Source organism: Podarcis muralis, chromosome 2, assembly GCF_964188315.1.
Source record: "Podarcis muralis chromosome 2, rPodMur119.hap1.1, whole genome shotgun sequence".
Classification (NCBI taxonomy): Eukaryota; Metazoa; Chordata; class Lepidosauria; order Squamata; family Lacertidae; genus Podarcis; species Podarcis muralis.
The window spans coordinates 125,231,062-125,253,398 of NC_135656.1; the positions used below are offsets into that span (position 1 = coordinate 125,231,062).

The 22,337-nt window shown below is 52.7% G+C and overlaps 2 protein-coding genes across 2 annotated transcripts; one reads left to right on the top strand and one right to left on the bottom strand.

Moving 5' to 3' along the window:
• Nucleotides 1-3,195: 3,195 nt before the first annotated feature.
• On the top strand, nt 3,196-16,828 carry RING1 (ring finger protein 1). Its single transcript, XM_028720911.2, has 7 exons — nt 3,196-3,314; nt 4,417-4,500; nt 5,344-5,504; nt 7,396-7,611; nt 10,449-10,733; nt 12,176-12,344; nt 14,344-16,828. The coding sequence occupies exons 2-7, from the start codon at nt 4,423-4,425 to the stop codon at nt 14,443-14,445; spliced, it is 1,011 nt and encodes a 336-aa protein (XP_028576744.2). The 5' UTR covers nt 3,196-3,314; nt 4,417-4,422; the 3' UTR covers nt 14,446-16,828.
• On the bottom strand, nt 16,468-22,044 carry LOC114592635 (class II histocompatibility antigen, M beta 1 chain). Its single transcript, XM_028720941.2, has 6 exons — nt 21,588-22,044; nt 21,129-21,413; nt 19,786-20,070; nt 18,795-18,911; nt 18,206-18,241; nt 16,468-17,347 (listed from the first exon to the last, which is right to left on the bottom strand). The coding sequence occupies exons 1-6, from the start codon at nt 21,646-21,648 to the stop codon at nt 17,340-17,342; spliced, it is 792 nt and encodes a 263-aa protein (XP_028576774.2). The 5' UTR covers nt 21,649-22,044; the 3' UTR covers nt 16,468-17,339.
• Between the last annotated feature and the right edge of the window lie 293 nt (nt 22,045-22,337).

The window sequence follows — 22,337 nt, forward strand, 5'->3', positions numbered from 1 at the left end:
CTGGAGGAACCCGGTCTGATAGGAGAAGAAATAATAAAATTATCATTTAGAATGAGTATGATTATTGCGGAACGCCTCCAAAATTTAGGGGACTCCCCTAAGTCGTCCGGATTCGTGTTTAGCCCCGCGTCAAACTGGCTTTGGGGCCCGAGAGCGTTCAAGATGGGGAAGCAACGGACGGCCTCTGAGCATGCACAGAGTTCTTTCCCCGCAGGGCTGAGGAGCCCCACCAGCCAGACCCACAGCGGGGAGAGGGAGCCAAGTCCTTTTCAAAAATGCCGTCCCAAATAGGGGTTTGCTTTCCCCCGGCCCAACTCTGCGCCCCCTGAGCAGAGAGGGGGCTGGGACCTTTGGGGAGGGGTGGGATAGCGGCTGCTGGAGGAGCCGCACAAGGCAGCGGACCCCCCCCCCTTCCCGCCCCCTATAATCCCTGCCCAGGCCCCTTTCAGTGGGGACAATGGGGCAGGCAGAGCCTGGGTGGTCTCCTCGGCCCCTTTCAAACTAGCTGTCAGTGCTGGCCAAAGACGCCCTGCCAAGCCTGTCAGACCCTCCCCTCTCGGGGGCTGCCGCTTCCTTCCCCACAGATCTTTCTCTGGGGTCGGTGGGGGGGGGGCGCCTGTCTGTCTTCCTCCCCACAACCCGCCACTTGCGCTCTTTCTGGGAGCGATGATTTCCCGCAGGCGGTTTCTGTTCTTGCCGCAGAATAAGGCGCACGGAAATGGGCAAGCCTCCGGGTGCCACAGGTCTCTTCTTCAGCCAAAGAGAGAGAGGATTTCTCACCAGACAGAGGCCGGCCCATGCCTGCGCCACGCACCCACCACAGAATTATGGGAACCCTAGTTCATTAAGGGCACTGAGAATGGCAGCTCTTCATGAGGAACTACAGTTCCCACGATTCCTGGGGTGAAGGTTTCAAACAGGACGCCGCGGGGCTTGTGTTCAGATTGGCCAGGCCAAATCTCCCCAAACTCCGGCTGCCGTTTAACCAAGGCCTGCTGGACTACAACTCCCGACAACCGGAGCCAGCGATGATGGGAATTGTAGTATGTGATCACCCCCAGTCCGGCGCCCAGTGTTCCACAGAGGGCAACCAGGCGCCAGGACTGGGAAGAAGGAGCAGCCCACAAGCACAGCTCTTGCCTCCCCCTCCTCCAAAATGGGACCCCCCCCCCAGCCGTTATCCGGTTCCATCAGAATGAGAGACGCACACAAATCTGGGAGCTTTCGGATGCCACAAGTCTCTTCTTTAGCCGGGATATTCCGGAACTGGAATATTAATAATGTGTAAAACGTGCAGGGATAAGCAAGGAAATAATGAAAGAATCAACTGAATAATTATTAAACTACAACAACAGAACAAGATGGAAAAAGCAAAAAAAAATTTGAGATCACACATGGGTGAAGGGCATTGGGGAATTTATAAAAATGTCTAATATAATATTTCTAATTGCGTTGCATTTAAAGGGAAGTCTATAGCAATTAGGTATATTTTAATCTAGTCAGCCATGTAATAGGCTTATGTTACAAAAGGAATGTGGATTTTGAATCTGATGTTTGTAATTCTTTTTCGGTTTTGGAATAAAGTTTTAATAACAATAATAATAATAATAATAATAATAATAATAATAATAATCTTCTTCTTTAGCGGAAAGAAAGTAAAAAGAGGATTTCGCATCGGACAGAAGCTCTGTCCTTGCCATGCGTCTCAAGAAGATTTCTGACACTCTTATTTGGGGAGGGGGGTGTTGCCAAGGTAATCACCCCCCAGCCCAGTTTAACCTCCCTATATTTCCCTCTCCCCCCATCCTCTGTAACAGTGCTGGTCTCAGGCCTGAGTTCAAATCTTCCCCTGAAGTTCTCTGGGTGTGTGACTTTGGGGCAGCCGCGACCGCTCAGCCCAGCCGGAGCACCATGGACTCCTGGGCGCCTGAGGGTCAGCCAGCCCAGCCCCCAGCAAGGAGCCTAATAATAATAATAATAATAATAATAATAATAATAATAATAATAATAATAACTGCTCTGGGCGGCTTCCAACAAGGATTAAAAATGCATCAAAATGTCACACATCAAAAACTTCCCTGAACAGGGTTCCTTGAGAGACGGCCGTCCGAATTCAGGCAAAAATTCAGGCAAGCCTGCCCAGATATTTAGAAAGTAGGCATTATTATTATGAGTTACAGGTGGGTAGCCGCGTTGGTCTGCCGGAGTCGAAACAAACAAACAAACAAAAAATCTTTCCAGTAGCACCTTAGAGACCAACTAAAGTTTGCTATTGGTACCTGCAGGTATCAGGGCAGTTCAGAGGATAAAATTACCAAATAATCAAAATAAAAACAGAAACAACCCAAAAACCCGCCCCAAATAAATCTTAATCTGTTTTTGGTCGACTGTTATTTCAACTTTTCAAAACTGCCAAGTTGTCACAGTTGATTCACTTCATTGATCATCTCATTAACCTTATTGATAATCAATTTTCTTCTTTTTGTGTGTCTGATCTGACTCTGTGCACGATTGTAATTACGTGCTTTTTATTTTTCCAATAGAGAAAACGTGTTTTAAAATTGATAGTCTTATGGTCCTTTTCTGTAAGCCGCTTTGAGGTTTTCCGCAGTCTAGCGGTTTCTGGGTTTTCCTAAATAAATCCCAAGCACATCAGTAATTAAGTAAAAACAAGTCAAAGCACATCTCTTCTGCTTCTGATTATGCTCCAGGCTTCTCCATCCTTTTCGCCGGTCATGTAAATATTTCCGGCGAGCCGCTCGGAGGCTGAGTCACAAATCGAGCGGAAAAAGAAGCAGGAGGAGGCCGGGGGAGATTGTGTCGCGGGGGGTTGGGATGGATGACCCCTGGGGGTCCCACGCAACTCCACGATTCTGCGATCCAATGAAAAGCGTCGCTTTAAATCTGCCCCAAGCGACCCGAGACGGATCCATCACCGGCGCAGGCTGCTGTCCACCCGGGAAAGCTGTCTTGGGGGTGGGGGGGTCCGCCCCACTGAAGTGGGGGGCGGGGTGTGTGCCCTCCTTCCTCTCTTCTGGCCCCTTTCCGCCCCCAGCCAGCCACCCCACCGGTGCAGCTCCCGGGCTTCACCGGACGAGCAGCAGCCTGCGCGGGCGGGCGGGGGAGGCGGGGCGGGGGGTGGGGAGACCCCCTTCTCCCTTTCTGTGCTCTGTGACGTCAGCGCGGGGGCGGGGAGAGGAAGTGACGCGGCCTCGGAGGTTCCCACCCTCTCCCGCCTCCGGAGGAGGAGAAGGAGGAGGAAGACGGAGAAGGAGACGGAGAGGCGCCTCCGGGGATCCCGGGGGTCCCAGCAGGTAGGGGGATCCCCCTCCCGGAGTGGGGGGGGCAGAGGGTGCCCCGGAGCCCCTCCCTGGGGGGCGGAGGGGTCTGGGGGGCGCTCCCGTCCTGCCCCCAAAGGAGAGCCAAACGCGCCTCCCTTCCAGCCCCGGAGCCCCTGGGCTGCAACGCTGCTCCGATCCGGGGCTGGTTTGGTTTCTCCATCCCCTTTGACTGGGGGTCTCTGAGCACGTGCAGAGTGCAGCTCCCAATCTTCCCGCGGAACACCCCTCCCCCCCCGTCCCGTTCCTCCGCTTCGTGGAGTTTGACGGAAGGGGGAGAGGGGACTGGTTACCCCTGAGCACGTGCAGAGTCCGAGTGCGCGCGCGCTTATCTTTTATATACAGACCTATCACAAGAGTTCGTTGCCGCTTGATCTGCAGACAGAAGCGCGGCAACAGCAACCTCTGGATGGTTTGCACAGAAATGAACAACAACATCCTAGAATCATGGAACGGTATAGCTGGAAGGGATCCTGAGGGTCATCTAGTCCAACCCCCTGTAAAGCAGGGGTTTTGTTTTTGTCCGACGTGGGGCTCGAACCCCCAGCTCTGAGATCTGTCAAGCAGAAGAATGAGCAGCAATAATCTGAGACTTTCAAAAAGTGGGAGTAGCAAGAGATTAAAACTCCTTTATAAACGAGGAGGAGCAGTGCCTCTGAGCATGTACGGAGGACCAAGGGGTTAGGGGTAAGCCCCTTTGTGGTCTGCGACTGGAGAATGCTGCTTTGCACACACACAAACAACCCAGGTTCCATCGCCAGTTTAAAAAATATCAATATCGTGGGAGCAACCCCTCTCCCCGTGTTTGGACGGTCCAAAGAAACCCAGAGGGGCTGCCAGGCTGGCAATGCCCCCTGTGCCTGGCTTGGTACATTCCCAGCCCTGTGCACTGGTGCTGCTTTTGCACTCAGCTCCCTTCCACTTCTGGGCTTTTCCCCGTTTGGGGCACCCAGTTGGCCCCTGGGGCGGGGCTCTCGCAGTGCCAGGGTTGGACTGGATGACCCTCGGGATCCCCTTCCAATCCAGCGGTTCTCTGAGAATTTAAACTGCGCTTCTCTTTCCTGCCTCGAATCCGCAGCCCACCATGGCGACGCCGGCCAACGTGCAGAGTGCCAGCAAGACCTGGGAGCTCAGCCTGTACGAACTTCACCGGACGCCACAGGTGAGGAGGAGGAGGAGCAGGCCTGACGCCAGGGGGTGGGCCTGGGTTTGGGGCAGGGGCCGCGAGGGACCTTGGAAGAGCCCCCTTTCTCTTGATCTTCCCCGCCCCTCAAATATCCGGGTCTGGTGGGAAGATCTTCTAAGTCCCTCTCCAGGTCCCAGATTTAAGGGATCACAAATTCAGTAGCTGTGGCGGTGGGAGTTTTTGTAATTTATTTTTTAAAAATTGCCTTCAGTTTGTTTCCTTTTAGGTATTTATTTGTACTTTGCTAGAGGAATAAACACAATTCACAGGGCATCTTGTGCTAACGTGCTTCCTGCTAAGAAGTTGTCTTCCTTCTTACCTTTAAGAGTTTCTACACCGTTTAATAAGTTGTATGCTGTCCTGGGCATTTGTGTGTAGGAAATCAACAAAGACTCTCTGACTTGTCCAAATCCTTTGTTTATATTTATTTCTCTCTGCACTGCTGTTTTGGTTTTTTTACTCATTCTCCATTGCATTTTTGCGCTTGTGCTGATCGTTTCCATGCTGTCCGCTGCCTGGAGATTTTGGAAGTATTAAATTAAGTGGTTCACAAATGCTTTGGCATGAATAGATTCATAATAATAGATTCTCAAGCTTTTCCAGCAAAAAACCTGGGGTGGTTGCCGGTTGGCTTCTGGAATCACAGGATCGTAGAGTTGGAATCTCATCTGAAACGTCGCTGACAGGCGGCCAAAGAACTGTAGAATTGTTGAGCTGGGAGGGGGACCCCAACGGTCATCTAGCTCAACCCGCTGCAAGGCCGGCCACGCTCCCATTTTGCTCCCTGGAAGCTGAGTGAGGAAGCTCTCTCTTTTTCAGGAGGCCGTGATGGACGGGACGGAGATTGCCGTCTCCCCGCGAAGCCTCCACAGCGAGCTGATGTGCCCCATCTGCCTGGACATGCTCAAGCACACCATGACCACCAAGGAGTGCCTGCACCGGTTCTGCTCCGACTGCATCGTGACGGCCCTGCGGAGCGGGTGCGTGGGGCCCGGGGGGTGGCATTCAGGGGGGCTGGCAGAGAGGCAGCCCCAGAAAGGCCCATCCTGAGTTCCCGCAAGTGAGCTGGTCCCAAGCTGTCCGGGGCTAGTGGCAAATCTGGCCCAACTACAAATGGGTACCTGGTCCGAAATCCATGATCCCTATGCGGCCCAGGACCCACGTACCTACGGGACCGGCTCTCCTGGTATGCCCCGCGGAGGACCTTAAGGTCCACAAATAACAACATTTTGGAGGTCCCAATCTGCAAGATGGTTAGCTTGGTCTCAACTAGGGCCAGGGCCTTTTCAGTACTGGCCCCGACTTGGTGGAACGCTCTGCCCCAAGAGACCAGGGCCCTGCGGGATTTGACATCTTTCTGCAGGGCCTGCAAGACAGAGCTGTTCCGCCTGGCCTTTGGTTTGGACTCAGTCTGACTCTTATGTTTCCCTCCCCTTATGGTCCTGATTTATTGACTACTTTTAAAATGAGGCTGCATTCTAAATTGCATTTTAACCTGTATTTTGAATTGGTCCCCCCCTCCCATATAATGTTTTTTACTGTGATTTTATTGGTGTTAGCCGCCCTGAGCCCAGCTCTGGCCAGGGAGAGCGGGGTATAAATAAAATTTATCATTATTATGATTATGATTATTATGACTGACCATTGCATTTTTCTTGAAGCAACAGTTAAAAAATATATACAGCCGTACCTCAGGTTACAGACACTTCAGGTTGCATTTTTTCGGGTTGCGGACTGCCAAAACCCGGAAGTGCCGGAACGGGTTACTTCCAGGTTTCGGTGGTCACGCATGAATCACAACCCGCATGTGCACAGACGCGCACGAATTGCAACCTGAGCGTCCACTGTAAATTAAAACTTAATCACTAACATATAACTGAAAATTACCATTTAAGGCCTTCATTATTATGATAGCACAGCTTGTACCCCAAGTTTTATGGCAATCACACAGAATTTGGCCACCCTTAACGTGACCTCAGGATCCTTGTCCCCTACCAGGGATGTTAGACGTTGAAGTTCGGATTCATTTGGAGATTTTTGCATAAATACCGAGCATATCTCCCCGTAGAAACGGCAGCGTAACAAGGCATGAGAGACGGTTTCTACCTCCATCCAGCCGCAGGGGCAGTCTCGTTCCGTGTATGGATTACCCTCAAATCTGCCCTGTAATAAGGTGAATGGCAGCTCGTTGAATCTAGCGAGGGTAAATGACCGTCTGTATTTGGGTATTTGTAATTTTGACAAATAATTTGCTGGGAGAAATCCTCTCCCATTATCTTTTATTCCTGGGTGTTTATTCATCTCACGCACGTGGCATGAAGCAATGGGAAGCACCAGCTCTTACCGCCAGAAAGTTTTTTCCTGATGTTGCCTAATAATAATAATAATAATAATAATAATAATAATAATAATAATAATACATTTTATTTATACCCCGCCCTCCCCAGCCAAGACCGGGCTCAGGGCAGCTAACACCAAATATAAAAATGATTGATTAGAATACAGCTTAAAAAACAAAATTAAAATACAACATTAAAACATCAAAATGCAGCCTCATTTCAGTGGAACTCAATCAAAAACTTTTTGGGGGATAAAAACGTCAAGTCTTCACCAAGGCTAACTATCCAGACTGGTCCTACATGGGCCAGAAAAAAGCCAGGGAAGTCACCAAATAGGAGTTCCAACACTGAAGGAGAAAGGAAAAAAAAAGAAAAGAAAAATCCCCTTTCTTGTAACTTGAAGCCACGGGTTCGAGTCCCGCCCTCTCTAAAGCAAGGAGTTCCAAGCGCTTCAGCCCCGCAACCCTTTTCTGCTGCTTCTTCGCGCTCGGCCCGCACCTTGATTTCGGTTTCCCGGTTTCCTCCACCGCAGGAACAAGGAGTGCCCGACCTGCCGCAAGAAGCTGGTCTCCAAGCGCTCCCTGCGCCCCGACCCGAACTTTGACGCCCTCATCTCCAAGATCTACCCCAGCCGGGACGAGTACGAGGCGCACCAAGACCGCGTCCTGGCCAAGCTCAACCGCCTGCACAACCAGCAGGCCCTGCGCAGCAGCATGGAGGAGGGGCTCAAGATGCAGGCCATGAACAGGTACGGGGGCTCAGGAAGGGGGGGGGTCTCATGCCCAGACCCCAAGAGAGATCCACCTCCTCTCGAGATTAGCAGCCAGATCCCTTTCGGATCTCCTCTGGGTCTTCCCAGCGCAACCTTGCTATTTGGGACCACATGTCTGGAGGCGCTTGGAGGATGGATGGCGGCTAACAGATTGAGATTGAATCCTGACAAGACAGAAGTACTATTTTGGGGGGACAGGGAGCAGGCAGGTGTGGGGGCCTCCCTGGTCCTAAATGGGGTAACTGTGCCCCTGAAGGAGCAGGTGCGCAGCCTGGGGGTCATTTTGGACACAGCTGTCCATGGAGGCGCAGGTTAACTCTGTGTCCAGGGCAACTGTTTATCAGCTCCATCTGGTACGCAGGATGAGACCCTACCTGCCCGCGGACTGTCTTGCCAGAGTGGTGCATGCTCTAGTTATGTCCTGCTTGGACTACTGCAATGCGCTCTATGTGGGGCTACCTTTGAAGGTGACCCGGAAACTGCAACTAATCCAGAATGCGGCAGCTAGACTGGTGACTGGGAGCGGCTGCTGGGACCACATAACACCGGTCTTGAAAGACCTACACTGGCTCCCAGTATGTTTCCGAGCGCAATTCAAAGTGTTGGTGCTGACCTTTAAATCCCTAAACGGCTTCAAAGGCCCAGTACACCTGAAGGAGCGTCTCCATCCCCATTGTTCTGCCCGGACACTGAGGTCCCGCTCCGAGGGCCTTCTGGTGGTTCCCTCCCTGCAAGAAGCCAAGTTACAGGGAACCAGGCAGAGGGCCTTCTCGGTGGTGGCTCCCGCCCTGTGGAATGCCCTACCACCAGATGTCAAAGAGAAAAATAACTACCAGACTTTTAGAAGACATCTGAAGGCAGCCCTGTTTAGGGAAGCTTTTAATGTTTAATAGGTTATTGTATTTTAGTGTTCTGTTGGAAGCTGCCCAGAGTGGCTGGGGGGACCCAGCCAGATGGGCGGGGTATAAGTAATAAATTCTCCTCCTCCTCCTCCTCCTCCTCCTCCTCCTCCTCCTCCTCCTCCTCCTCCTCCTCCTTCTTCTATCTGCTTTTACAAAATCTACTGGCACATTTGCAAAGCTAAACAGGGTCCAGTTTGGTTTCAAATTGGATGGGGGGGGGCTTTGTGTTGAAATCCCTGCTTTATAGGGGGTTGGAGTAGATGACCTTTGGGGTCCCTTCCAACTCTACGATTCCATGATTCTGTAGGAATCCAAAAACAGCTGTAACCTCCCCTCCTGCCTTTTTTTTTGCAGAAGTGGATGGAATTTGCAAGCTCGTTTATTTATTTGATTTATTTACGATTTATTTCTTCCGAAAGGAGCTCCAGAGGGTGGGGGAGAGGGAGGGGCATCAGAATGGTAAAAACGATTCCGATTAAAACGCCATAAATAAACACGTAGAACATTTCTGCATTTCAGGCCTCTGGAATGATTTAAAAGCAACCCCACCTGTTTTTGAGGTTGACACACTGCAGGCAGATGCTGAAGCCAGTTGTTGGCAGGATGGCAGAGTAGATTGGGGGGGGGCATATATTTAATTTCATTTAACAGGATTTATGTGCTGCTTAAAGGGACCCGGGTGGCGCTGTGGGTTAAACCACAGAGCCTAGGACTTGCCGATCAGAAGGTGTCTGTGGACAAACGCCGGCTCCCTCGGCCAGTAAAGCGAGATGAGCGCCACAGCCCCAGAGTCGGCCACGACTGGACCTAATGGTCAGGGGTCCCTTTACCTTTATGTGCTGCTTAATGAATAAAAGTCTCTTACGTCGTCTTCATGCAATAGTACGGCACATTCATTAAAAATAAAAAACCAGTGGCAGGGAGCAATTGCCATAGGGGATTATTTTTTAAATGCAGTGCAGGTTATTTCTTCGTTCACGTTCATAAATGCGTAAGTATATCCTCAAGAGAAAACAATTCCCAGGGTGTCTGGAGTCACAATTATCAGGTGTGTTTTCTGCCAAGAAACTCGACTTCTTCTCTTCTGACTGCAAATGGCTTGATTTTAATATTTTTCTGCTGAGGCCACTTTCCCTGGGATCTAGTGGTGAAAGGAGGTGCTTAGTAAATCTAATAATAGAGGATTTATTATTATTATTATTATTATTATTATTATTATTATTATTATTATTACCCAGACATGTAGAATCATGGGATGGTAGACTTGGAAGGCACACCAGGGTTCATCTAGTCTGACCCCCTTCGATACAGGAATGTCAGCTAGCAACAGCAGCAGCAGTAATAAGTATTCATAGATTTCTTTAAAGGCATTGTAAGCCAGTAGATGTGGTGATGTTTTGATTGTAATTACCTGTATTCTTAATCTTGTGTGTGCGTGTGTGCGCGTACGTTTAATAGCCTTTTCTCTACTGCCTTTTATATGTTTTTCAGCTGTTTCTATCTTATCTGTAAGCTGCCCTGAGTCCAGTCTGGGGAAGAAAAATACATATAATCAATAATAATGCAAGATTAATAATATGCAAGAGAAAACCTTGTTGTCCTTTTGCCATACTTTCTTCTTCCAACCGGCTTTGGGGAATCCTATAAACCTGTGTCCTTTAATAGACCATATATTTATCCTATTAATGCTTAGTTGTTTTTTAACGGCTGCTCTCCCACCCCAATGTTTTTTTAGTTCTTTCTGCTTCAGGTTTGAGCTGGCCTGAGTCCCTGCCAGGGAAAGAGGCGGCATAGAAACAAACATAACCATAACTGTACAGTGGAATCATGAGGCAGGGAGTTCCGCCGGAGCTTTGGCTAGTTGTATTCGGTTGGTGGCTGACGCTCCTGCCTCTTTCCTCCCGCCTCCAGGGGGCAGCGTGCCCGGAAGCACCCCCAAGAGTCGGACAACACCACCTTCAGCGGGGCGGAGGACAACTGCGACAGCCGCTCCCACCTCAGCAACGCCTCGGCCCCCAGCCAGATCGAGGCCGGGCCAAGCTGCAAGCGCTCACGGGCCTCGGACGAGTCGTGCGCCGAGCCAGAGACCTCGCACGAGGGGGGCCGCCGGAGCCCCGAGCCCGGCAGCAGCGAGATTGAGCTGGTCTTCCAGCCTCACCCCGTCCTGGTGGAGAAGGGAGCCTATGCCCAGACCAGGTGAGCGGGGGGCAGTGGGGACCCTCTTGACCCGTCCAGGGGGGCTCACAAGCACACCCACCCCAGTAGGAGGCCACCTTGGGCGCTGGGGAAGGTTGCCGGGGGGTCGTTGGGCTGGAAGGGACCCCCGGGGGTTATGCCGGTGACTGGGGAAGCCCCGCCAGATGGGTGGGGAAATCCGACGGCAAAAAACAAGGACAGCAGCCGGGAATAGCAGAGCAAAAGATCAGCCAGTAGGCTTGGTCTTGATTGAAGACTGTCGCGACAGGACTCCCACCTGCCACCAGGTGGAACAAGATGGAAGCCCCGAACAAAAGAGAACCCAAACTTTTATTAGCTGCTCCTCCCCATGTTTAGGGGGATGTGGGTGGCGCTGTGGGTTAAACCACAGAGCCTAAGACTTGCCGATCAGAAGGTCGGCGGTTCGAATTCCCGTGACGCGGTGAGCTCTCGTTGCTCGGTCCCTGCTCCTGCCAACCTAGCAGTTCGAAAGCACGTCCAAGTGCAAGTAGATAAATAGGTACCGTTCTGGCGGGAAGCTAAACGGCATTTCCGTGCGCTGCTCTGGTTCGCCAGAAGCGGCTTCGTCATGCTGGACCTAATGGTCAGGGGTCCCTTTATCTTTTAATCCCCATGTTACACCCCCCAAACTACATCACTCATACATCACGGTTACATCATGAAAGGGGAGGTCTGGTGGCAGGAATATGAGCATCCTGGACCCTGCCCCATGGTTCCCCTTGCCCTCCACCAAACACCTATCAAGTGTAACAAAAAAGATATTTACATCCTGGTATCAGGATGCCAGGGATTCTCCCTCAGGCAGAGGGGCTGCTGAGCAGCTGAGCTCACCTGTCTATATGAATTTCTGAAGTTTTCCCAGTGAGCCAGTACAGAGATACATTTATCAGCGAATGCTTACATTTGGTATTGTGCAACAAAGGCCCTTTGACCAGATAGGAAGAAACTGTGGCAAAGTGTTTTGTGGGGACACGTCACAAAAGTCACAAAGGCGATGGTGCTGATTTTGGTAGTGGGCTGCATGTGCATGATATCTGCTGGAGGGGCAACCCCCCCCCAACCTATACATAAATTTCTGCAACAGGCATAAATTATAAATTATTATTATTATTATTATTATTACAGGGAAGCTTTTAATGTTTGATGTATTTTAATATTTTGTTGGAAGCCGCCCAGAGTGGCTGGGGAAGCCCAGCCAGATGGGCAGGGTATAGATAATATATTATTATTATTATTATTATTAATTATTATTATTATTATTATTATTATTATTATTTACTATTATCCAGTTCAGCCCCCAGCCCAGCCTCTCGTTCCAGCATCGCCAAGGACGGGAAGCCCACCACCGAGTCCTAAGACCCCCCCACTCCACCCCACAACTTCCTCCCCGCACCCTAACTCTGCCTCTCCCTCCCTGCCAGGTACGTCAAGACCACGGCCAACGCCACAGTGGACCACCTCTCCAAATACCTGGCCCTGCGCATCGCTCTGGAAGAGGCTCCGGGGCCCGGGGCCGAAGCCCCCGCCCTGGAGGACGTCAGCGAGAAGCAGTACACCATCTACATCACCACGGCCGGGGGGGCCTTCACGGTAACACCCGTGGGGGGCGGGGCGTGCCGGACATTGACGAGGAGGGTCTCCCCCCAGCCCCAAGGGATGAAGGGTGCCGCACCCCGCAAGCCGAGAGGAGGTAGAGGGGTTCTGGGTTCGAGACCCTGAGACGGAACCGGTTGCTGCCTGGCTGGGCTGGTTGAGCAGCTTTTTTTGGGGGGGGTCCCAGGATCAGGGTTTTCCTTCTCCTAGACGGGCTACTTTATTTGATACGATGCAATAAGAGCATAGAAATATATTTCACAGTTAATCCGTATACTGTTCACCTACTGAAAGGGCTTCTAAGCTGTTTGCCGGGGTAAAGATCAAATGGCGCGTTGTTCAAACCCACGACGGGAGGACGGCTCCGTCCGAGCCTTAGAATAAACGGGGGCTGCAAAGATCGTTTGCACTGTCAAGGGTCATCTAGCCCAACCTGCTGCCATTTGCCCAGCACGGCACTCGAACCCAGAACCCTGAGATTAAGAGTCTCTTGCTCTACCCACCGAGTTGTCCCAGGTCCAGATAAAGTGTAAAAAGTAATGGGGTTAAAAGACAAAAATGAAAAGGAAGCTGTAGGCTTTATTTTATTTTATTTTATTTTATCTTTATCTTTATTTTATTTTCAGTTTCCTTTTTTTCCTTTTAGTCTTTCTCTCTTCTTTCACTCCATTTATTATTATTATTAATTAGACTAATTCGGTTTTCATTGTTTCATATGAGATATACCGTATTTTTCGCTCTGTAGGACGCACCTTGTTTTAGAGGGGGAAGAACAAGAAAAAAAAATCTCCTCCTCTCTGCTCAGCGCCCCTTCAGCGAAGCGGCAGGAGAAACGGAGCCCCTTCCATTTCTCCTCCCGCTTAGCTGAAGGGGCGCTGCGCAGAGAGGGGGAGAATCCCCCCCTTGTTTCCCCCCTCTAAAACAAGGTGCCGTTCAAGGTGCGTTCAGCCGCCTTTAGGCAGCTACCTGGGAAGCCTGGAGAGCGAGTGTGTGAGTGCGCACCGACCCCTCTCGCTCTCCAGGCTTCAGGTTCCTTTCGACCTGCTCTTTGGGGCTGCCGGGGAAGCCCAGGGCTATGGCTTCTATAGCCCCTCGCACCCTCTCCCGGCTGGTGAGGTGGCGCGCGGCTATGGCAATACCCCCACCTCCCACGAAAGCCCACAGGAGTCGTGCACCCTTTAAGGAGCGCACGGCTCCTGTGGGCTTTTCTACGAGGAGGGAGAAGGGACTGACTAGCCATGGAAAAGCCCGCAAGAGCCACGCGGAGCTTGTGTGCGGCTTTTGGGGGCTTTTCCTGCCTGCCTCCCCCCTGCTTTCGCTCCACAGGACGCACACACATTTCCCCTTCATTTTTGGAGGGGGAAAAGTGCATCCTATAGAGCGAAAAAGACGGTATATACAAGACGCTCCAGGTGAGGCCGAACGTTTGCCTGAGCAGTTTTCTGTTCAGCCGCCGGCGGGTTGCCAGTGCAGATGGGGGGATCTCATATTTTGCCAATCTCTTTATTTTGGTGGTGGGAAATAATTTTTATTTGCAGAATTAGAACATTACAAAACGTGTATCCATATTTAGAGATTTCTCTGAATTCCCTGGGTCCTTTCGCCAACCTTTTCACCAACTGCGTATTACCCCATAAAACCCATGCTTTATATCTCTCCGTCTTGCCCATGATAATTACATTTCGCCAATCTCATTATGTTGCGAACCCCCCCCAGATCTGCAGACACAGGGCGGCATGCAGAGTTAATAAAGAAAATAAAAAACAAATGTTTCTGCGGGGAAACAGCCTGCCCCACTGCAAGCTGAGAGCCATAGCTGGCCGCTTTCCCCTTTCCTTGCGAGGAATCCTATTCAGTATAAGGGAATTTCCCTTTTAAAAAGGGAAACGTTGACAGCTGATAGCCCCCCTGCCCGTCTGTGGTGAAAGGGGGCAGAAGGGGGGGGGGGCTTCTCTTCTGCACTCCCAACGCCCCGGCCTCTCTTTTTCTCCCGCAGACCCTGAACGGATCTGTCACTTTGGAGCTGGTGAACGAGAAGTACTGGAAGCTGAGCAAGCCCCTCGAGCTGTACTATGCCCCCACCAAGGAGCAGAAATGAGGGCCGAGACCCCCCCCCAGAAGACTGTTGGGCTAACAGCAAAAGAGGGGGGCACCGGCATGCCCCCCCCCCGCCACGGGGACTCGGACAAGGAAGACGAGGAGGAAGAGGAGGAAGGAGATGAAAGCGCTTTGCAAGGGATGGGGGGGGTGCCGAAATGGCTGAAACTGCTCCCCCCCACTCCATCGCTTCCGGCACACTTAGCCCCCCCCCCGAAAGGACTGATGCCCCCCCCAAAGAAGGTTGGGGGTGAGGGAGCGCGACGGCATCCCACCCCTCTCTGTTTTGGCTTCTCCAAAGGACGGGTGCCTCCTCCCTGAGCAGGGATGATTGGGGGGGGCGCCTTGCAATGGTTGGGGGCAAGATGGGGTGCTGCTGCTGCTGCTGCTGCTGCTTGGACCAGATGTTTCTCTCTGGCCTTTTTACAGCTGTTATCTCCCCCCCCCCCCTTTTTGTGGAATTTAATTCATCAAGGAGTTTTTTAGCCTCTTTGAAAGACTGGAGCCTCTCTCTCTCTCTCACTAGGAGGTGGGGCAGGGTCAGGTGGGTCTGCAAGGGAACCCCAGAGGTCCTCTAGTCCCACCCCGTGCAATGCAGGAGTATCAGCTAAAGCATCCATGCCAGGTGGCTCTAATAATTCCTGGAATGTAATTTAGTTAACCTGTTAAGAGAGGAGCCTGGCATTACCTCTGACCTCAGTTGTGGACCTGGAAGGGAACCCCAGAGGTCATCTAGCCCAGCCCCGCGCAATGCAGGAATATGCAGCTGTTCCTTAAGGGGCTGGAACCTGCCACCTCGGTGTATCTCCCTTGAAAGCCTTTGCCTTACCTGGGCGCTTGGAGCCCCTGGCCCTTCCTCGTAATCCGGCAGGTATCTGCCGTGTGAGGTTTTGAGCAAAGGGCCCTCCTCACCCCTTCTCTCTCTCGGGCCTCTGGCAAACCCCGGGAAATCTCAAGTTGCTAGATCTCAAGGAACTGGATTTTTACCCCCTTCCTGTGCTCGCTACTCCAAAAAGACCAGGGGTGTTTTGTTGCCACAAACTAAGAGGTATAGCCAGATCAATAACAACACAACACAGGCGACGAGTCCCTTTTTGTGTGTGTCCCCACGTGGGTGGCACTGTGGGTTAAACCACAGAGCCTAGGACTTGCCGATCAGAAGGTCAGTGGTTCGAATCCCTGCGACGGGGTGAGCTCCCGTTGCTCGGTCCCTGCTCCTGCCAACCTATCAGTTCCAAAGCACGTCAAAGAGCAAGTAGATAAATAGGTACCGCTCCAACAGGAAGGTAAACGCCGTTTCCGTGTCCTGCTCTGGTTCGCCAGAAGCGGCTTAGTCCTGCTGGCCACATGACCCGGAAGCTGTACGCCGGCTCCCTCGGCCAATAAAGCGAGATGAGCACTGCGACCCCAGAGTCGGTCACGACTGGACCTACTGGTCAGGGATACCTTTACCTTTACCTTTTCCCCAAATGCTGTGTTAAGGTGTGTGAAACTGCAGTTTAAATCTGCAATGATTTGTAAAGGCAGCTGTGTTGGACACCTGCTTGGAAGAGCGAAGGGTCCGGCAGGGACGCAGCCCTGTGGCTCAGGGACAGGACACCTGCTTGCACTGCAGAACGAAGGCCCCGGGTTCAAACTCTATCACAGACCTCAACACACACTGTGCTTGTGAGCTTAGCAGCCGCAAAGGAACATTTCTCCCCCCCAAAAAAAGAATATTTTAAAAGCTGAGCTGCCCGTTTAGTTCTGGAAAGGGCTCTGGGACTCCTTTAAAAAAAAAACCCTTCTGCTTAGGAAAGGCAGCTGGATGCAGTTGGTTGAGGGTGGGGTGGAGGCCTCCGTAGCTCAGTGGTTAGAGCACTGGGAGGTTCTGGGTTCAAATCCTGCTGGTGGCATCTCCAAGCAGGGCTGCCGAAAGCACAACACCTGCCTGGAATTCTGGAGTCAGAATCGGCTGCCGGTCAGAGTGGGCAGCCCTGGGCGGCAAGGACCCCGAAGGCAAAGAGAGAAACCACACAGCGCGTCCGGAGGCATTTTGCCCTTTATTTTTGTGTCAACAAATTTCCTTTAAAAAATGAAGCCCGAACGCACGACGGCAGGCAGGTTAGGAAGAGGAGGGCGGAAGGTTCTTGAAGAGAGGGGCTTGCTTTGCGAGGGTAGAGTTGGAAGGGACCCCCAGGGGCCATCTAGACGAACCCTCTGCAGTGCAGGAAGCGCAGCTTAACAAAAGCAGGTAAGAAATGGTTTGAATGCAAAGTCCTCTTTTGCAGGAAAATCTTGTCCCACACATAGGAAGGTGAACCCGCCAAACCCGCACCCGGGACCTTAGAATTCTCCTTAGTTTTTATTTTAAAGAAAAGTCTTAATAAAAGCATATATACAAATGTGCACACCTCTCTTTAAAAACCTGGAGAAAAGGAGCCCCACGGATGGATTAAAAATAAGAGTTCCTCTCCCACAGAATCAAAGAATTGTACAGCTGGGACCCCCGGCCGTCATCTAGCCCAACCCCCTGTCTCAGCTCGATTGTAACCAATGACAGCCAAGGGGAATAGAGGAGGGGCATCTTTGCACAATGCGCTGCAGCGGGTTGGTCTAGAGAACCTCCCGGGGTCCCAGCCCCACAGTTCTGTGGTTCTAATCAGCTGCTGCAAAGGAGGCAGCGGCGAATTAGACGGGTGAGAGAAATTAGCAGAGGAGGAGGCAGGGTGTGGGGAGGGTGCTGGGCTCAACAGGCCCCCTTGGGGCTTCGGGGTGGGGGTCTCTGGAGGGTCTTCGAAGCAGCAGCAAGGCCAGGGTTGGTGACTTCCCTTTTGATGGTTTAGGGTCTCCCCAACGGATCCAGGATGAAATCGCCGCCGAAGGAGTTTGGGGAGAGGCGTATTCAGAGTCAGGCTAGCGACCTGCGGAAAGGGGGGGTGGGGAGTTTAGAAGTTCATGGCTTTTTTCTGTTTGGGGACTCCCCCTTTGTAGTTCAGCCTCTGTCCCAAGCCAAGCCCCCCCCCTCCTATCACATCTGGGGAGCACCCTGGTATAACATCTGGCTGTATAGTCCTCTCTGGTAGGGTTGGTGTGGGAGACAGGGTGGTGTAATAATAATAATAATAAAATTTTATTTATACCCTGCCCTTCCCAGTTCAAAAACCGGGCTCAGGGCAGCTAACAACAAATTTAAAACACTTAATTGGAAAAGCAGCATAAAATACAGTGTAAAAACATGAATAGCGATAAAATTCAAAGTTGAGAAAGTTAGGACCTGCGAGAGACCAGGGTTGGAATCCCCACTCAGCTGTGTAATTCACAGGGTGACCTGGGGGGGGGCACAATCTCTCTCTTTCTCTCTCTCTGCCTACCCTACCTCGCAGGGTTGTTGTATGGGGCGCAATGAGGAGGGGGGAGACCCCTGCAATAGGGAGCGGAGGGCAGGAGAGATTTCCCAGAGGTTTTTCACTTTGCTGACTCTGAAAGCGGGGGACCCGAGTGGACCCGATCCTTGGAATAAGTGGAGGGTGGGGGACTTGAAGGCTGGCTGTGGGATCTTTGCTGGAAGGGAGACCCCTGCCCTCTCCCCCCTCCAAACAACTGCCCTAACCCTTAAAAAATTACCCCCCATGCTCAGCCAGAATTTGTCGTCCTACGAACGCGAGCGGAGCCTGCAGGATCAGGCCAAAGACCGTCGCAAGGCGGCCCAAGTTGGCTTCCTGTGGCAGGCAGTTCCACAGTTTAACGAAGCGGGAGGGAGGGAGGGAAGGGACTCTTACCATTTGGGTAGGTGCTGCCATCAATGGGGACGTAGCCTGGAAGTGGAGAGAGAAAGAGGGAGTCAGCAAAAAGAATGGCCCCCACCCAGAGGAAAACCCCACCCAACCGCCCACCTGAGGGGTCACCCATCAACGGGGCCCAAGCTGATGAGAGCTCAGAAGTTTCAGTGTATAAATCTTAAGGAATCTGCAAAAAGCAGGTTATAAATCTGAAGGAGTCGGCAAAAAGCGGTGTATAAATCTTAAGGATTTGGCAAAAAGCAATGTATAAATCTTAAGGAACTGGCAAAAAGCGGTGAATAAATCTTAAGGAATCGGCAAAAAGGTTATAAATCTTAAGGAATCGGCAAAAAGCGGTGTATAAATCTTAAGGAGTCGGCAAAAAGCAGGTTATAAATCTTAAGGAATCGGCAAAAAGCGGTGTATAAATCTTAAGGAGTTGGCAAAAAGCAGGTTATAAATCTTTAGGAATCGGCAAAAAGCGATGTATAAATCTTAAGGAGTCGGCAAAAAGCAGGTTATAAATCTTAAGGAACTGGCAAAAAGCAAAACCCCATCCCCCCAACTCATGTTCTCCTCTGGCCCTTACCTTCGGGGAATCTCCTCTTCCAAAGGACAGTGCCCACGGCAAGGAGAAGGATGCCGACCCCCAGCATGGCTGCCGAGACCCCCACTTTCCACCGGAGGCCCAGAGCCAGGCCTGGCGCTGTGGGAGAGAGAGATAGGGCAGGGAACTGTTACTGCTTGGATCTGTGGGGCTGGGGCTGCCACCTAACCCCCGTCCTGACTTCGTAAGGAATCAGCATTTCAGTGTGGCAGCTCCCGAACCCTGTGGGACTCCCTGCCTCTTGATATTAGGTGCCTGCTAAAAAGCATTCTGCAGGTGTGGGTGGGTGTTTCAATCTGCTTATCACTCATCGTGAATTTAAAAGTTTTTAATTATTGTTCTATTTTTTCGCTTCCTTGGGGTTTTTAAAGCAGAGGTTGGTTGGCCATCTGGCAGGGAAGCTTCAGCTGAGATTCTTGGGGGTTGGACTAGATGACCCTCGGGGTCCCTTCCAATTCTATGATTCTTACTAACTGCTTGGAGTCGACCCCGTCCCCCCAAAAAGCGGCGTATAAATTTAATGAAATAAATAAACAAATGAGGCCCCTGAAACAGCAGGACGAAATGTTTCCCCTTTTGAGAAGAGAGGGTCTGGCCTGGGCTCAGTGGCAGGACACCCGCTTGGAGTGCAGAAGGAGAGGCAGTGCTGCCAGTCTGTGCGGACAAGGCTCAGCTAGATCATAGAATCCTAGGCTTGTGGGCTTGGAAGGGACCCCCAAAGGTCAACTAGACCAGCCCCTGCAAGGCAGGAATCGTAGCTGGACTTTTCCTCCAGATCTCAAGTTAGTTGGTGGCTCATTGTGGTCACTTGGAAGGGGGGGAAAGACATTCTGCACATGCACAGAGGCATTTGGGGAACCCAGTGGGAGGCTGCCATTCTCTTTCAAAGCCATCCAGGTCGGTGGCAGGGAGTTCCATAGCTGAACTCTGTGCTGCGTGAAGCAGCCCAGCCCAGCCCCCCGCCGTCACTCACCCCAGTCCTTGGTGAGGGTTTCATTCAGGCTGACGTGGGTCACCTGGCAGGTGTAGGTGCCTCCCTGCCGGGGGTCCACAGGGAGGGTGAGCAGAGTTTGGTAGGTCCAGTCCCCGTTGCTGGAGGGCACTGCCGGCGGGCCTGTCCCGTTCTTCAGGGGGGCCCCGTTCCACAGCCAGGTGATGGTCACGTCTTGCGGGTAGAAGCCCCACACGACACACGCCAACATGATGGACTCTGGGGTGTTCTGGGGGATGACAGGGAATATCCGGACCTTTGGGGGAGCTGTGGAGAGGAGGGGGGACAGAAACAGGATCCGCATTAGATCCTTCGAGGGTTGGCTCAGCTGCATGCCTCCTGGTGGGATAATCTTGCCTTCACTTGCCACACCACTTGCCACCCCACTTGCCTTCACTTGCCACACCACTTGCCTTCACTTGCCACACCACTTGCCTTCACTTGCCACCCCACTTGCCATGTCACTTGCCACATCACTTGCCTACACTTGTCACGTCACTTGCCACATCACTTGCCTTCACTTCCCACCCCACTTGCCTTCACTTGCCACCCCACTTGCCTCCCCACTTGCCTTCACTTGCCCCCCCACTTGCCTTCACTTGCCCCCCCACTTGCCTTCACTTGCCACCCCACTTGCCTTCACTTGCCACCCCACTTGCCACCCCACTTGCCCTCACTTACCACCCCACTTGCCCTCACTTGCCAACCCACTTGCCTTCACTTGCCACACCACTTGCCACACCACCTGCCACATCACTTGCCTGCACTTGTCACGTCACTTGCCTTCACTTGCCACCCCACTTGCCACCCCACTTGCCACATCACTTGCCTGCACTTGCCACGTCACTTGCCACATCACTTGTCATGTCACTTGCCGTCACTTGCCACGCCACTTACTGTCACTTGCCATGTCACTTGCCACCCCACTTGCTATTTCACTTCTCACGTCACTTGTCTTCACTTGCCACCCACTTACCATTTCACTTGCCACGTCACTTGCCACACTTGCCTTCACTAGTCATGTCACTTGCTGTCACTTGCCTTCACTTGCCACCCCACCTGCCACATCACTTGCCCCCCACTTGCCATTTCAATTCCCACGCCACTTGCCATCACTTGCTACCCCACATGACTTCACTTGCCATGCCACTTCCCACGTCACTTGCCTTAACTTGCCACACTACTTGCCACCCCACTTGCCTTCACTTGCCACCCCGCTTGCTTTCACTTCCCCCGCCACTTTCCCAACCTGGCGTCCTCCAGATACAACCCAGGTGTTTGGGGCTGCTACTCCCCCCCCCCTGCTCCCAGCGCCCCCCACTCACTCTTCCTGAGCGCCGAGGGTCCCCACAGCAAGCGGACCTGCCCCTGGCAGCGCTGGGCCTCCCCCTTCATCTGCGCCCCCAGGACGTCGTTCAGGTGGTCTGCGAAGTAGGCGGTCAGCTGGTCCCAGGGGCTGTAGGCGCCCAGGCCGCAGGGCAGGAAGCTCCCGCTGGATCCATCGAAGCAGATGAAGGGGATCTTGTTGAAGGCCACCGTCCAGTTGAGCCAGAGGGCGCGACCCCCGTCCGAGAAGAAGCAGTCCTCCTGCAGGTGGACGACGAAAGCCCCTGCGGAAAGGGGGAAGGGGTCGAGCGGTGGGTTATTTGCACCCCACTTTTTTCTCAAGGCCGAGTCTCCCCTCCCTCTTCCAACAACGACCCTGCGAGGTCGGTCAGGCTGCAACTTCCGCATCCAACGAGCCCCGGATCTCTCGATCCTTTCCGCCCCCTCCGCAGCCTTACCTGTTGGCAGGTAACTCAGCGCCAGGCAGAGGCCGGCCAAAGCCGCCCCGAGAGGCCGCATCCTGACTCCTCTGAGCGAGGAGGAGGAGGAAGAAGGATCCGCTTTGCAGGCTCTGGATCTCTCTCCGCGCTCCTAGGGATCCACTTGGCAAGGGATCCCGGGTTTCGTTTCTACGCTCTCTGGCCGGATCACCAACTCTGACCGGCCCCCGGATCCCAGCGAGAGATCTGCTCTCGCGGATCCCTTCGCTGTAATTGTGGGGGGGGGTTTGCGTGGGGGGGCAGTGGGATCCTTTCCTCCCTCCAGAGGAGGGTCGCTGTCTCTGGATCCCAGCTCCTCGAGGGGATTCCTCGGAGAGAAGGATCTCCTCTGCTGCAGCTGCTGCTCTGGCCGCGTCCAGGGGAGCCGACTCTGCCCCCCAACCTCAGCCCCACACTGGGAGAAGGGAGAAGCCAGAAATCCCCCGTCCCGCGGGGAGCCAATGGGCAGGCCGCCCGCCGACGCGTCATCAGTCGCCGGGCAGAGAGGTGCCGTCGGGGTTTTTCAGAAGGAAAGTCTGTGAAGGGCAGAGCAAGGGTTGCATTTTATCCTGGGGCCACAAACTAGTTCCCTGGCGCCCCCCCCTCTGCCCCCCATCCCGGCTTCTCGGGGTGCAAAGAAGGACCGGCGAGGGGCGTGGTCTGGGGAGAAGGGGCGTGGCCTGGGCAGAGTCCCGAGGGCCGGGCAGCGAGGCCTGGAGGGCCGCAGTT

Excerpts from the sequence above, each read along its gene's own strand:
- RING1 (XM_028720911.2), top strand. The coding sequence starts at position 4,423 with ATGGCGACGCCGGCCAACGTGCAGAGTGCCAGCAAGACCTGGGAGCTC. Across the intron at positions 7,612-10,448 it reads AAGATGCAGGCCATGAACAG|GGGGCAGCGTGCCCGGAAGC; the intron begins GTACGGGGGCTC and ends TCCCGCCTCCAG. Across the intron at positions 10,734-12,175 it reads GGAGCCTATGCCCAGACCAG|GTACGTCAAGACCACGGCCA; the intron begins GTGAGCGGGGGG and ends CCTCCCTGCCAG.
- LOC114592635 (XM_028720941.2), bottom strand. The coding sequence starts at position 21,648 with ATGCGGCCTCTCGGGGCGGCTTTGGCCGGCCTCTGCCTGGCGCTGAGT. Across the intron at positions 21,414-21,587 it reads GCTGAGTTACCTGCCAACAG|GGGCTTTCGTCGTCCACCTG; the intron begins GTAAGGCTGCGG and ends CCCTTTCCGCAG. Across the intron at positions 20,071-21,128 it reads ACCCTCGGCGCTCAGGAAGA|CTCCCCCAAAGGTCCGGATA; the intron begins GTGAGTGGGGGG and ends TCCTCTCCACAG.